We start from the raw sequence: 15,835 nt of genomic DNA, 5'->3' as shown, positions 1-15,835 counted from the left end.
CCTTGCCTGCCCGCCCGCTTCTCTGCCCAGCCGCCGACCGGCTTTCATCTGCTCACAGGGGGCCGATTCACAGCGGACCACCCCGGGCCCAGCACCCGCCTGCGATGCCGCGCGGCTGTTAAGAGCCGGGTGTAAATCTCCTGACAGGCCACAGAGCGGGCCTCGGGCCCGGGTGCCCCACCCGTGCGGCCAGGCGGACAGTGGCCGCTGTGTCTGAGCTGTGGCTGCACCAGGCCCGGGCCGGGTAGCCAAGGAGGTGGCCGAGAGGCTTCAGATGGCAGAAGGGCCCCGTGGCTGGGGCCCACATTGTCGCCCGCAGACCGCGCCTCTCCCGCGGCCCCACCCAGCGCTGCTGCTCCTGGCTCCTGGCTCCGGTTGGCCTGCTGCCCTTCTCGCCCCTTCCACGGCAGGACACGGACCTGGCCTCCTGCCAGTCCGGCCTCGCTGCCAAGGAGCCCAGCTGTCCTCTCTCTCGGAGGTCTTGGGAAGCCAAGACCTTAGCAGCTGAGCTCCATGCACCCTGCTCACCCTTCCAGGTTTGCCCTTCGCCACGTGCCTCCACTTTCCCATGTGGAAAACGGGTGTGATGGTAGCAGCCTCCCAGAGGATCATCATGGCCCTTGGAGATGACATGTGTGGCCTGCCTAGCACAGTGCGTGGCCCATCGAAAACGTCTGCTCACGTGGTTGCCATGCTCGTCTCGAGGGGCTTGTGTTAGGCCAGGGTGAAGGCAGGGTGATGGCCCTGATGGCCCCCAGGTTTCCCCCCGGGAGCACTAGGTCCCTGGCAGTCCCTGAGGACCCAGTGCTGGCCCAGGGACGAGCGATGCCTGGGAGGAGAGAGAAGGGAGGCCCCTCCACCTCCGCTGGAACCCAGCCCTGGTCCCTAGGCTTCTGCCGCTGTGACCCCCTGGTGAGTCACCCATCTGGCCCGGATCCAGTGTTCGTCCCCCAACTCTGATCCTTCTTGCACACCTATGAGGCCACATGCACACACCTCCCCCCAACACTTCCCCCCACCACTGACCAGATCAGTGAAGAGGAGCTGTGAATCTTGAGGGCCAAGGCCAGGCCGGGTGTTTCATTCTCCTCAGCCTGTCTGTACCCTCAGGAGTTAAGAGTGTGAGCTCCGCTTCACAGATGACGCACCGGAGGCCCAGGAGAGAGAGTGGCCTGCCCTAGTCACCAGTGGGTGAGAGCTGCCCGGGACAGGCCCCGGGTCGCTGGGCCCTGGAGGCTCACACACGAGGTCAGAGCCCGGATTGAGGTGACATCAGAGGGGCCCTCAGTGAGTTAAGCCCAGCTGCTTGCAGGGGGTCAGGCTGCCAGGCCCAGATGGCAAGGGGGGCGTGCTCCCCCAGCGTCCCATCCTCCATCTGTTCGGAAACACTTGGGGGCCCATTCTCTGGCTCAGCCTCAGCCCAGGGCTTAGACAGTATGATAACCACTCGACAGGACTGGAAACCGAGGCCCAGAGGGAGGAGAGGGACTTGGGGGGTTAGAGCAGGATGTGAGTTTAGAAGGTTGGACTGGGCTTCAGAGCGGGGCGGGGCTCCTGCTGGGGTCCACTGAGACCCTCTCATCTGCCTTTTCCCGGGCCCGTCGTGGCACTGGGCCCTGGGCCTAGGCTGGGCCCTAACAGCCAACCGTTTGGATCCCCCCTGACTTTGCAAAGCCAGGCTCGTTCCCTGTAGGGTGGGCTCCAGGAAGGCAAGGTGGCCAGGTGCTTCCGTGTGACCTCGAGCATGTCACTGGCCTTCACCGAGCCTCAGTTTCTTCACCTGTGTACTAGGGACAGTGGTGGGACACCTCCCCACCTACCTGCACCCCCCCGCTGCCCCCCACCCCCCGCCCCGCGCCACGGGGATGACACAGGTGAAACAAGGCAGAGTGTGGCAGCTGCTGAGACCCTGCAGTGGAGAAAGCGCTCAGTAAGTGTCAGCCACCGTTTTTCTTTCCATCCCTGCTAGCTACTGCTCTTAGCCTTGCAGAGGAGCTGTGGGGCTCCGTGCTGGGAGAAGGTGGCTTCCTAGATGGGGTGGGGGGCTCTTGGACTGAGCCCCAAAGGATAGGAAGACTCCTGACAGAGGCTGTACCTGAGCCGCTGCCCTGAAGTGTGCGAGGCAGAGAATACTAGAGAAACCCTGCGAACAGAAGGAGCAGACGGAGGGGCCCCGAGCCAGCGACCCCCGCTTCCTCGCCAGTGGCTAGTTCTTGGAGTCTAAAGTCAGGGACTTTCGAAGCTGGAGGGGCCTCAGGGAGCAGTATGTACAGAGGGGAAACTGAGTCCCGGCGTGAAAGGGCTGGGCCCCTGGTGACCCGGTGAACTGGGCCAGAGCTCCCCGCCCCCAGCTCTCACTGTGGGTGGCGGAATGAAAGAGGTCTATTCTGAAGGCCCATCTTCTTTCCTCGGGCACAGGGAGTTCTGTTCTCCCAGTGTGAAGGCCGGGGCCCTGTGGCTCTGAGACTCTCTGGCACCCTGGCCCCATGGAGCCGCCTGGGCTCCCCTTTGCCCCTCCCAGGCCTTGACTCGGGGGTTCCACAGCAACACGGAAGCGGTTCCCCCACGTGCCCTGAAAACTCCCCTCCAGGAATTCTGCCCTTTGCGAAAGTAGGGTAGCATGTGGTTGGAACATGTGCTCCGGGACCACATTACCTGCTTTATATCCCAGACCAGTCACTTAGCGTAGGGTTCATCTTGAAGCCTCAGTGGCCCCATCTGTACAATGGGGACGAAAGGGGGGTGTTCAGAGAAGGAGCACTGGACTTGGGGTCAGGGGTCTGGGTGCTGACGCCGACTCTGGGTGCTGGCCTGGCTTTGTGTCCCAGACAGGACTCACCGACCTGGCCTCAGTGTCCCTGTCTCCACGTGGAGACGATAATCCTGCCGCCCTCGGTGTGAGCTGGGGTAGAAGTGACCACACAGGGGACAGTGACCTGGGAGGGTGGAGAGCATCCAGAGACCTTGTTTGGTCGGAACCACGACCCGCAAGGGCACCGTGTGGCCCTCCCACTGTGGCTTGGGGTGGGGGAAAGGGGTGTGACTCAAGCTCAGCTACCGGCTACCAGGCTGCGGGCGGTCCTTGAACCCAGGCGGGCTGTGAACCCCGCCCTCCTTCCGTCGGCCCGCAGGCGCCTCTGTAAACACTCTGTACTCAGTGTGACTCAGAAACGGGACTCTATCCGCCAGTGACAATAACAGCAAGGCCTGAGGTTTGCAGCAGCTTTTGTGTAGCCCCATTGGCTCACTTCAAGCTTGTGGTTGACTAACACACCCGGATCCTTTGCACCCGAGCTGCTGTCAGGTCAGTCTGCGGTCTCCACATCTATCCAGCCGGCTTCCTCCCTGTTGAGATTGTTCTCAGTGCATCCATGATCCAGCTCATCCACGTCACCCTGCCGTCCCCAGTGGCCGCAGCAGCTAGGGCGAGAGCACGCCCTCCAAGGCCTGCCAGGACCGAGGTTGAGCCCCGTGGCACTCCCCTGGAGACCCTTTCCCCAGGGCTATCCATTAGTCAGCCCTAGACGGCTCACGTTAGACAGCCAACCAGAAAATGAAACCTCAAACTTGGAGGCTACAAACTGGCAACCCCTGAGCAGGACATATTGTGCCAAGTGGGTTATTGTGTTGTTGCTGTTGGTTTCAGTATACCAGGCTTCCCTGGTGGTTCAGCTGGTAAAGGATCTACCTGCAATGCAGGAGACCCGGGTTTGATTCCTGGGGCGGTAAGATTTCCTAGAGAAGGGAACAGCTACCCACTCCAGTATTCTGGCCTGGAGAATTCCATGGACTGTATATAGTCCATGGGGTCACAAAGAGTCGGACATGACGGAGTGACTTTCACCTTTCAGTATTTGGGTTAATCGCTGACATATATAATACGGGAGATTTCACGGAAAAGCAGGTTTATGGCTTCTGGTAAATTGGAAACTGGCAACACTGGGCCCACCTCCATCGGGGCACCAGTCAGCTGGGCTGGATGGCAACTGCCCCTTCTACAAGGCCCACCCTCTCCAGTCTGTCCCAGTCTCCACCCATCCCATCTGCCTGATTTATGAAACTTGCCTGGTCCCCTTAGGCATCTGAGTTTGCAGCCTCAGCTCCAGCCACATTTACCCCAGCCCACGTTTTTCCTGTTTCCAGGGGTCCTGGGAGGCAGTAGTGGGGCCTGGCTGGTGCCAAGTGGGCCCATTTTGGCTGCCACATGTCCCATGGGCCTGGGCCTGGGCCCTCCTTGGAGGAGAAATTGGGTTCCTTGGTTCTTGGTGGCTTGCTGAGCCCACTGTGGCCCCCAGGACAACCGGTTCCATTCCTCAGGGCTCTCAGATGCCTATGTGAGCTGGTGGCAGGGGTGTGGAGCCAGCCTGGGGGCCTGTGGGTACCAAAATCCATTGCATCCTCATTTGAAAATCAGGAATCAGGCCCATTCTGCAGCCTCCAGCTCTGTCCCCTCGTTCCCAACAGCAGTGAAGAGTGCCATCACACTTACCCAGGCCCCCCGGGGGGGCCATATTCTGAGACTGTCGTCTTCTTTCTCTGTCAAGCTAGAAAATTCCTCTTGTCACGGCAGACCCCAGGACTCAGGCAAGCCTTCTCCTCTCCCCGAGCCCATTCCCCACTCTTCTTTTCCAAGAATCCCAGGTCTAGAAAATCCTCCCCACTTCCTCGCTGTGTGACCTCAGGCAAGCTTCTTTACCTCTCTGAGCCGCAGCTCTGTTGTCTTACAGAAAGAGGACCAGGCCAGCCTGCCTGCCTCAGCAGGAACTTGGGACACACACGGGCTCAGCAAGGCCACTCTGCCCCCACTCATGGCTCCTCACCACGCCCCAGGGTGGGTTCCCAAGGTTTTGCGGAAACTCTGTGGTTTCTCTGAGGCGGGGGTACTCTCTGCATTTATCAGATGACGAAATTGAGGGGCCCCCACCCAGGTGGGCTGTGGAAGAGCAAGTTACAGAATGATACAACCAGGCTGAGACCATTCAAGAAAGTTCTATGAAAAACTTGCTCTGTGTTTTCCATGCACATGAAACCCTAAAAAAGGCCTGGAAAGAAAGACCTCCAAATTGATCACTTGGGGATTTCTGGGTAGGATTTAGGGTGGGTCCGAGGAGTCATTAGCCTTACCTGTAATGCTTTTCTTTTTGGAGGTATTCACGTGTTGCTTGTGAAATGTAAAATGAGTAATTGGAAAAGTGCGTGTGTGTATGAGTGTGTGTAAGGGGGTGATCCCTGTAAGCCTGATGTCATTCAAGAAGGGTTGAGGGTGGCCTTGACTGGCTGCTTAAAGGCAAGGACATGGCCATCTTGACCCGGCTAGCTCCTCCAGGGTCTTGGAGACGAGGCTGGGGTCCTTCTTGTATGGTAATGGCAGAAGAATCCTGGAAAACGCTGGTAGTTTGTCCAAGCTCAGTGCCCCAAGTAGGTGCACTGATCCCCTGTCCCCAGCTTCTGGACAAAGATGGGAGTCCGGCCCCTCACACAGTGCCCCGCAGCACTTGCTGGCATCCTGGTCAATTTCTCCTCCTGTCTGAGGCCCAGAGGGGAGAAGGCATGTGCTGGGGGTTCCCAGGTAGCTCTGGACTGCAGGAGCCGGCACTCCCATTCTGGGCCTTGTCTCATTCCTCTTGCAGATGGAAATGCTGGGGGCGGGGGCAGGGAATGCTGGGGGCAGAGAGTGGTACCATCCCTGGGTTCTCTCCCTGCCTTCCACAGAGCCTGCCTGAGCCCCTATGCATGCCTGTTGCCTCAGGTTTCTCTTCTGCCAAAAAGTGTAACATAGGGACTTCCCTGGTGGTCCAGTGGCTAAGACTGCCCACTGGCAATGCAGGGGCCAGAGTTCGATCCCTAGTCAGGGAGCTAGGTTCCGCATGCCCCAGCTAAGAGCTGACACAGCCAAATAAGTGAAAGTAAATATTTTTAAAAAGTTTAACATAGAGGTGTAGATCTCGGGCTTTGAGTTGAACTCCCAAGTTCAGATCTTGACTCCACAACTTACTGGCTGTGTGGCCTGGAAGCTCTCTTGAGTCTCACCTGTGGCGTCGGAAGGTCAGGGTAAAATCATGGCAGCCGCAGGGCGGCCCGTACTGACTGTTCTCTGTTCAGAAAAGAGGCTGGTAACGGCCAATGGGATCTCCCTTGCAGAGGCCTAAGGTTAGACCGCAGGGAGAACTTCCCAACGGAGCAAGGTGTTTCTGCCCACCCCACCCCCAATCCCGGGATGAGCTGCTCATGGGCTCCATGCTCTGCAGGGCATCGGCAGAAGCTGGAGGACCAGACCAAGGGATTCCCCGACCGCTTCGGGGACCTGGAGCGTCTGCGCATGCGGGTGACACCCAGCACGCCCAGCCCCCGGAGCTCGCTCAGCACCACCAGCCACTTCGGCAGCCAGGCCCAGACCCCCATCCAAGGTACGTCACCCAGGGACGGCGGCGGGCGGGGGCGGCGGGGGAGCGGGGGGCGGGCGGCGGCCTGGGCGTGGTCCCCGGGCCTCAGACCGGAAGCTCATCAGAAGGTCCTTGACTGTACCGCCCTGGTCTTAACGACGGAGTGCGGGTGCCCACTTGCTCTGACACTCGGCCCACTCTGAGGGCCTGCTCGGCCCGGTCCTGGGCTCAGCCCTTCCTTCACTCAGCAAATAGATACTGCCGCCCTCCCTGTGCCATCACAGTGCCTGGCCTCAAGGATCAATGTGAATAGGCAGACAGAGTCCCTTCCCTGCCCCGCCAGGAGCTCCCTGTCCCCTGCGGGAAATAGCCATTGGTTCCCCAGCGTGCCTGTTGGAGTTGGACAGGACCTGCCCCAAGAGCCTGAGGCAGACACCTGTCTCCCGAGGACATGGTGGGCCCCCAAACCTCGCCTTTCTCATCTGAAAGCCAGGTGGTTGGTGGATGCCTCTGCCCGGGCCTGGGTGATGTTCAGATGATCTCACTGCGCTCAGAAAAACTTCGTGAAGTCAGGTTGTAGCCCTGGAGGGACACAGAACTTTGACCTAAGAAAGGTCCCCGGTGACCCAGAGACTTCCCAGACAGGGGGGAGGAGGAGGGCGGCCTCTGGGCGGAGGTGGGGGATGGAGTGTCTCCCCCGTGGCCGGATGGACGCGGCAGGCCATGGGACCCCGGCCTCAGGCGGACTGTCCAGGTGCACGGGGCCTGGCGCGCAGCTCTCCGGGTTCTCTTGGCCAGTAGGATGGGTGCTGGGGGCTGAGTGCACAGCTGACCCTCAAGCTAGGCGGGGACTGAGCGCATCCATCCCCAGCACTGGCCGAGGACGGGAGGGCCGGCTGCCATCAGGCGCCGCGGGTTTGTGTCCTTTCTCGGCCCTCCGGGCCCTGGTTAGATTCCATTTGGCAGATGCGTGAACTGAGGCTTCAGAGGTTGAAGGGCCACCCTTGGGTCACACAGACCATCACTGGCCAGATTCAAAACGTCCACAGCACCTGCCCTTGGGCACCTCCTGTACTTCTGAGGGCCTAGGGGGTCCCTACTGGGTCTCTCTGTTAAGGGAGGCCCTGCCCTCAGCCCTGGCCATGTGTGCCAGGCATGATGCCACACTGAAGCACTTGATGAAGCCCCCTGGCATGAAGAGAAATTTCCTCCCTTCTGGCCTGGGGAGCTGGGCCTTGGCCCTACTGAGCCCTGAAGGTGGGGAGAGGCGCCCCCCGCTCCCCGGCCCATCCTGCAGCTCTGGGCCAGGGGCTGTCCACTTTTGAGACACTCAGCAACTCTTGAGCCCAGGGGATTGCAGGGTGGAGGGGTCTGAGCTCAGGTGGCAGGGAGAGGTCTTCTGGGCTCGTGCCCAGCCCTACCCAGAAGCTGTCCGTGTTTCCGTCGCCCATTGGCCGGCCTTTGTGCAGGTGAAGTGGTCTAAGATGCCAGGCCTTCTGCCATGGGCAGGGCTGGCGCCCAGCCAGGAGCTCCTGGACCCCAGCAGGTGGGCACAGAGTGGTGTCCCGGCCAGCAGCTCCCATGGAAGGGTAGCCCCCCTCCCCTTTCCAGCTGTGTGGACAAGGTTTGGGAAGCAGCACCTGACGGAGTCTGAGACAGATCTACTCACCCCTGTCTAGCCCCAGAGGGCCATGCCTGGCCCAGCAACAGCCAGAGGCCCTACCTCCCCGGGGCCTGGGAGGAGAGGAGGTCAGGCCTGTGTGGGACACCGGCTGACCCCACCCTACCCCTTTGGAGTGAGAGGAAGGGCTTCTGACATCCAAGACCAGGGAAGGAGCCTGACCTTTGCAGTCGGGTAGGCTCTAACAGGCACTGGCTGTGTGATCTCAGGCAAGTCGTTTCCCCTCTCTGAGCCTCAGTTTTCTCATCTCTAAAGTGGGAAGAAGGAGGTATCTGTCACAGAGGGGCTGTTGGCAGAGCCAGGTCTGGGGAGTCCCTCTTTCTGACCCTCCCCTCCTGGTGGGACAGATCTCTGCCTTCAGACTCCATCCTGGGGGTCCTCTTCAGGGCACCCGCCCCCCACCACTCCTCTTGGTTCCTGTTAACAGCTTTGACCCCCCAGCTTTGGTCACTGGCAAGCAGCGCTGAGGCCCCAACCCTCCCATACCCCAGCCCCCAGCCCCCTGGCTGCAGCCGCCCACAATGGGGGCTTCTCACAGCTCAAAGGCCTCATTCAGCCACCATGCAGCAGCTGGGGCAATTTGGAGAAGAAAATAAACATTTCCTTCCAGTGTTGGGATTGGCTGCTCGACAGCGGCCTGGCCAGCTCGGGTTTCCTGGGGCTACTGGGCTGGAGGGGGTGAGGGTGGTGGGGGGGCAGGAGCTGAAGGGTGCTGAGGGCAGATGCTCTCCCCGCCACCCTGCCCTGGGAGGGAGACAGAAGGGGATGGTGGCAGATCCAGGCAGGCCTGCCTGCAGCCCACGGGACCCTCCGAGTGCCACATACACCCAGGCCCACCCGGCACAGCCCCTGTGTTTCCCAGACTGCAGTCCTGTCTTCGCATCCTGGGGTCCCTGTTTGGCCTCCCTTTGTTTTGAAAAAAGGCTTCCCTGTCATAGGGGCAGCGCTCACTTCCCTGAGCTCAGAGCAAGGTGTTAGTCTCATGCTTGGCTCTTCCGGGGGGTGCCAGGCGATGCCCGCAAAGCTTCTCCCCCGGGGTTGGGAGGTGAGGACAGGAGCCAGGCTCCCCTGACCCCCTAGGCTTCGGGGCAGCACTGACCAGTCAAGAGATCTGTTAGGGAGGGTACCAGGTGTGCCAGAAGACCCCAGTCTCCCGGACCTTCGCCCCCCACATCTTCCCAACCTGGAGCCTGGGTGCAACGTCACATTCTGGTCCATGTCCAGGACCAGAGCCTGCTGCTGAGGAAGCAACCCCCAGCTGAGCCGGGAAGACCCCAAAGCCCAGAGAGGTTGCAGGTGTCATCTGAGGCCACACAGCGCCTCAGGCAGATCTGGGAAAGCAAAGCCTGAGAGCACCTGCAGCTCTTATCCCAGCCGTGCCTCAGGCCCTGCAAGAAGTGCCTGCCTGGAGCTGGCCAGGGGAAGGGCTGGGCACCTCCCGAGTCCTCTCTGGCCCCTAGTTTTTGGTGGACAAAGGGCTTGGGGACTGACTGACTTCCCAGTGGAACTGCTGCTGGGAGCTCACCTGCCCGCCCCCAACTGCTGCCCAGAGTCACCCCTGTGGCCAGGGTACAAGGAAGGACCAGGGTCAGGGGCTCATCTTTGCTGGGCCCCAAATGGGCCGGTTTTCCTGGGTGCCAAGAACGGGAGGTGTCACAGCCACAGCGGCAGCACAGGCCCTCATCAGGCCCCTGCTCTGGGCTCAGTGTCAGCACTTTGCATGCATTAAATCCCTAGGGCCTATTATCGTCTCCATTTTTCATGTGGGACAGCCCGATGCACAGAGAGGTTAAGTGACTTGCCCAGGAACACACAGCTAGTCAGTGTCAGAACTAAGATCTGTATCTAAGCTTGGAGACGATACAGTTAACTTCCAATGTGCTGCCTCAGAGATGGGACAGCTCCCCCTCAGGCACGTGTGAGTGCTCAGGACCAAGAACCCCGGGTTCCCTGCCAGGTCCTGCTGTGTGACCCTCCGGCGAGTGCCTCACCCTCTCTGAGTCTCAGGTTTCCTACTAAGGGATTTGGACTCATTCCTGAAGCCTCTTGGGAAGTTGAGGGTTTGGGAGTCTGTGATTACAAAAGGCAAGGCGGAGGTGAGGATACCCTCGTCTTGGAGCCAAACCCGGGAGGAGTCAGGGCAGGGCCTGGGCTGGACCCTGGGTCTCTCTGCGATGAGGGCAGAGTCCAGGCCACCAGACCCCTCTATGTGCATCTCACTTTGTTGTGGAGGCAGGTGAGGGTGGCATCTGACCCTCGTCTGGCCACCAGGCAGCTCCAGCCTGCGGGCAGCCGTGGAGATGACAGGCCCAGGGAGAGGCCAGGTGGCAGGAAAGGACAGAACCGCTGTGGACGCAGCCCCCTCAAATGTAGGCCAGACGGCTCCCGTAGCCTCGCTGAGCCCCGCTGGGCAGAGAGGTGAGGCGGGCGCACGCACACGGGTACATCCCAGCAGGAGCAGAAAGCAGAGAGCCCCTGACAAGTTCCAGTCCCTTCCGTGCAGCATGGGAGAAGCCATCTTTCTCTCTCCGCCTGTTTCCTTTATCTGCAAAAAGCAGGGCTAACTCCTTATCTTGCAGAACCACCAGAGCCCCTCTTCGCACCCATGGTCTTCCCAGCTCTTACTTAACCCAGAGGGAGAGAGGGAGGCAGGAGCTGTTGGGCCAGGCTGCTGGGTGGCCGGTGCTGGCCCTGTCCTCAGTGTCTCTGACACCAGCAGCCCAGCTGGAAGCCCAGCTTCACTCCCTCAACGGGCCTCTGCCCGGCCAGGCTGTGACAAGGACTCCGGGAGGAGAGAGACAAGCCCTCCCCCTCCTCTCCCTGTCCCGGCAGGTGACCCCCGGCCACCCACAGCCCAGATACCTGCTCTCACCTGTCCGCAGGTGGGGGCCAGATTTGGAGTCCACAGGCTCCAGCCCCCGAGCAGCCCAGAAGGGTCAGAGCAGAGCCAGATCTAGAACCAGGGGATCCCCCACACGGGCCTACGAACCAGAGCCTGAGGTCCTTTTTTTTTTCTTTCTTTAAAAATTAATTTATTTTTTAATTTTTGGCTGCACTGGGTCTTCGTTGCTGCCTGTGGGATTTCTCCAGTTGTGGCGAGTGAGGGCCGTTCTTGTGGGTCACAGGCTTCTTACGGCGGTGGCTTCCCTTGTTGGCAGAGCAGAGGCTCGGTAGCCTGGCCAGACGGCTCAGTTGCCTTGCTCATGCGAGATCTTCCCAGACCAGGGATCGAACCCGCGTCCCCTGCCCTGGCAGGCAGATTCTTAATCCCTGGACCAACCAGGGCCGTCGCCCGAGGTCATCCTTGAAGAAGGGCCCCCGGGCGGGAGGAGGGCGGTGGGCGTCGGGCTGCGAATGACCGGTCCTCCTTGCTGTCCCCCCCGCTTCCACCAGGCACCTCGGAACTGAACCCCTTCTCCGACCCCCGCCAGTTCGACCGCTCCTTCCTGCCGCCCCTCACGGAGAGCCGCTTTTCCGACCCCCGAATGCATTACCCGGGGGCCATGTCAGCCGCCTTCCCGTACAGCGCCACGCCCTCGGGCACCAGCATCAGCAGCCTCAGCGTGGCCAGCATGCCGGCCGGCGGCCGCTTCCACCACACCTACCTGCCGCCGCCCTACCCCGGGGCCCCGCAGAACCAGAGCGGGCCCTTCCCGGCCAGCCCGTCCCCCTATCACCTCTATTACGGCGCGTCCTCGGGCTCCTACCAGTTCTCCATGGCGGCCGGCGGCGGAGGCGGCGGCAGCGGGGGCGACCGCTCCCCGACCCGCATGCTGGCCTCCTGCACCAGCAGCGCCGCCGCGGTCGCCACCGGCAGCCTCATGAACCCCAGCCTGGGCGGCCAGAGCGACGGCGTGGAGGCCGACGGCAGCCACAGCAACTCGCCCACCGCGCTGAGCACGCCCGGCCGCATGGACGAGGCCGTGTGGCGGCCCTACTGACCGCCTGCGGCGGAGTGGACGGCTCTCGCCGGCGGCGCGCGGCGGGGGGATACCCCCGAGACCCTTCCAGACAAGTGCGGCTGGCCCAGCTCCAAGGCTCAGGGCGCCAACTGGACTTAACGCTCCAGGGCAGTCGTGGGCCCCAGACGGGTCCACTGTCCTGAGAGGCGGCCCGGAGCTGGTGGCCGGCTCTAAGAGCGTCTCATCCCAGAGCCACGATTTTGTACAGAGGGGTGGGGACCTCCTCCAGGACCCCGCCCCCAGCCCAGATCCTGTTCATCTCATCCCATGTCCCTGTGGGAGAAGCCCCCTCCTGCCACCCACCCCCTGCCCCCCCAGTCATGCCCACTGCTGTCAGGGGCCCAGGCCCCTGGACCGAGACCATCTCTTTCCCAAAGAGAGGTGGTATTGGCCCATATGGTTTGCCCTCTTATCCACCGAGCCCTACAAAGACCTCCCGTTGCAGTTTTCCTCAGAGACCCCTCACCCCGTGGGCCCAGCCCTTCCCTCCACACTTACACAAGTCGCAACTGGAAGGTTCCCGCAGCCCTGAAAGGGGGGCTTCCTCATGGTATGGAAGAGGAAGGAACCCCTCCAGAGGCCCCAGGGGGTCACTAGCAGAGATGGAAAGAGAACACCCCAGGCCCGCCCCACCCCTCCCCGAGCTCTGCTCCCTGACAACTCTAAGAGGCCCCAACCTGGTCCCAGGGCCCCAGAGCAGACTGACCTGTGACAGCAGGTCCCTGAAACCAGGGCAGGCACCTGCAGACGGGTCCTCCGTGCACTTTACCAATCCAAGCCACGCGCCCTCTCTCCTCTCGGTGGACTGGGAAGGGTCCCTTTTCCCCTAGGCTGGTCTCCACGTTGCCATTTTTGGAGAGAGCACCAGAACTGGACGGGTCCCAGCAGAAAGCCTTGGGGTGAGGGGTCATCATGGGGTCAGATGTCAGCCTCCCTGTCCTACCTAGGTCCAGCCAAGCTGCACACACCCCTGACCCCCAGCCTCCTGAGAAGGCCCCGCCAAACCTCCCAACCTCTGACATACACCCTCCATCTTTAACCAGTCTGCTCCCAAAGCAGTTTTGAACAACAGCAAAATAAAAAACCAGTTGTCAAAGCTGATTTTAGAAAAAGAAGTTTCTCAAACATTTTCAGACACCCAGTCCCTTACAGGAAAAGGTCCCATGATAGTGAATGATACTCCCCCCACCCCCTCGAGGGTGTGGAATTGTTAGCCGCCCCCCCTAAAACCTCCTCAAGATGTCACATTCCTTCAGCAGCATCCCACCAGCTGCCACCAAAGGGTAACCCTGCTGCGGAACAAAGGAGGCGCTGGTGAAAGGCTGGAATCTCAACGTCTGTGGCGCTCAGGCGTTTGTTCTAGAGGGTGTGAGCTGGGGCGCAGTGGCTGAGTGACGGCAGATCACAAGAGCTGTGAAGGGCTTGGCAGCCTCAGCCCCAGCTCTGTTCACGGGAAGTGCTACAGTTTGCAGATGGGAAGACAGTCCTGGCCCCCGGGTTTAGGCACGTCTGAGTGCTCTGGTTCTAGAAAGGCATAAGAAACCCACTCCTGAGGTTTTTTTTTTTTTTTTTTAATTCTAGAAAGGCAGAAGTGGAAAAGGACAAGAAAACTCTTAGAAGCGTTGGGCAGCATGTGGATTTAGTCACTGTTTTCGGCCCCATCTTCTGTGCAGGTGGGAATCTCCTCCACACAGCGCCCCTTGGCGGTTGTCTCTGTAACAGCCCTTGGCCGGCCCGTCACCCCAGCCTGCAGCAACCGCCAGAGAAGCACACGGGATACACACTCAGGCAGGTTAGGAAGTCCTTCTGGTGGTCTTACTCAACCCCCCTCTTGCTGCAGTTTGTCTTCTGGAAAAAAAGCACGTCTCCTCCCTTCAAAACAGCTTCTGGGGGATTCCACTGACTCTCAGGCGGGGCGCAGGTTCTGAGGGTGGCGAGCTCCCCACTCCTCCTCAGGAAGCAGCTACAAATTCACTGCCCTGGTGTCTTCTCTCCTGTTCCCTGTGGTTCTGGACGGGCCCCAGGCCCCAGGGGGAGGCACCCTTGGGTCCCCAGGGCCCAGCACTTTGTAGCCCCCCCCAACAGATGACTACCCGCTTCCTGATATCCAAGCCCTGGCTGGGGCAGGGACCGGAAAATAAATTGACCCCCTCGCCCCCTGCCCAGTCCCCGATTAAAAGTGATGGTAGCGGTGCTGAGTCTTGTTTTTTAATGCCCATGGTGGGTGCAGACAGCTTGGGGTGGTACAAGGCTGCTTTAAAGTCATACGAGGCAAACACTGACTCAGAGAGCACAAGGAATCAAGGGGTTTGGGTACCATATTACTGTAAGCCTATTGGTGATGGGTACAGATTGGTTGTGACATATTGTCATGCTGAGGTGTTCATACCTGCTATACGCATACCTTCCGTAAAACCGTCCCAGGGCCGGGAAGAGGGTGGGGGAGGGATGGAAACTTGCTTTGCACTATAATTTGCTTGGTGTGTTTGTTTTTAATGCACAACTTGCTTGTACAGTAAACCGTCTTCTATACTATTTAACTGTAACATGGAATTTTGGCTGATTTGTTACAATAATAGGACTCTGAGAGGTGTCAAAGGAGCCTAGTGCCAGACCTCCAGGGCTGTGTGTATTGGCTTGGGGGTGGGGGTGGGGGGGCAGTGGGAGAGGATGGACCCCTCCCACCATGACCAAGGAGGAAGAGGGCAGAGCCAGGGGGCAAGACCAGGACTGACCTCGCTGTCTTGGAGACCCACCCGCCTACAGCACCCTGGCCTCCCTGCACCCAGCTCCACCAGGAATGGCCACCCTTGGCAAGGGCAGCTCGCGAGCCTCTTCCTGGTGTGGCTGGAACACCAGGGAAACTGACGTCTGCAGGTGCCAACATCCCTCCTCCCGTCACAGGCGACCCATGACTTCTCACGAGTCCACAGGACAAACAGAGCCCCTCCTCCAGCTCGTCCCCCAGGCCCTGAGTTAGGGAGGGGCCAAGGCGGGTCTGTGAAGTGGCCTCGGTGAGGGCCCCTCAATGGGAACTGTTTGCTGCAACACTTGACAACCTGGCAGCAGTCAGAAGTACAAAGCAAGGGGCGCCAGCAGCTCCTCCAGCATGCGGATGAGGGGACTGAGGTGCAAAGAGGGGGTGTCATCTGGCTCCGCCTCTCCGCAGAGTTGTTTGTGGTCTATGGCGGGGCCCGTGGGTGTGATGGTGTGGGGACCCGGCTGGGCTGCCTCCCTCCCCATCCCACCAGCGAGGAGGCCTGGCCCGCCGTGCCTGTCCAGCTGGGACTTGTGGAGGGGAAATTTCATAAAACAGACCTTATTTCTGAGCAAAAAGACTTCAAAAGCTAATCCCAAGACTTTGCCTTGTTCAGTTAGATTGGTCTGCCCGAAACCCAACACCCAGCAGGAAGTTCCCCTTTCCCCAGCCAAACCCTGATCCCCGCCCCTCTGCCCTGCAGCACCCCTTCTGCCCCAGGGCCAGCGGAGTCTTCTCTGAGCAGGAGTCCAGCCAGAGTGGCAGGCTGGGTCTGTGGGTGTGTTCTGAGTGCCCTCTGCCCGGATGAGCAGGACTGGTCCCGAAGCAGCATCTATAATAAGCCAACACTCTGCTTCCGTGTATGTGTTTATGTGGGGGCACTTTGGAGGGCTTCCCAGGTGGCGCTAGTGGTAAAGCACCCTGCCTGCCAAAGCAGAAGATGTAAGAGACGTGGGTTCCATCCCTGGGTTGGGAAGATGCCCTGGAGAAGGAAATGGCAACCCACTCCAGTACTCTTGCCTAGAGAATCCCCATGGACAGAGGAGCCCGG

The 15,835-nt window shown here is 60.3% G+C and overlaps 1 protein-coding gene across 1 annotated transcript in view; it reads left to right on the top strand.

Moving 5' to 3' along the window:
- RUNX3 (RUNX family transcription factor 3) overlaps positions 1-14,556 on the top strand; it is a 64,659-nt gene extending 50,103 nt beyond the window's left edge. The window contains exons 5-6 of the mRNA XM_070383114.1: positions 6,249-6,407; positions 11,458-14,556. Coding sequence (XP_070239215.1) covers positions 6,249-6,407; positions 11,458-12,005 — 707 coding nt within the window. The 3' untranslated portion in view covers positions 12,006-14,556. The remainder of the gene's footprint in view (positions 1-6,248; positions 6,408-11,457) is intronic.
- Positions 14,557-15,835: the final 1,279 nt, after the last annotated feature.

The sequence above is a fragment of the Bos mutus genome, chromosome 2 (assembly GCF_027580195.1).
Source record: "Bos mutus isolate GX-2022 chromosome 2, NWIPB_WYAK_1.1, whole genome shotgun sequence".
NCBI lineage: Eukaryota > Metazoa > Chordata > Mammalia > Artiodactyla > Bovidae > Bos > Bos mutus.
This window is presented reverse-complemented; position numbering and strand designations above follow the sequence as displayed.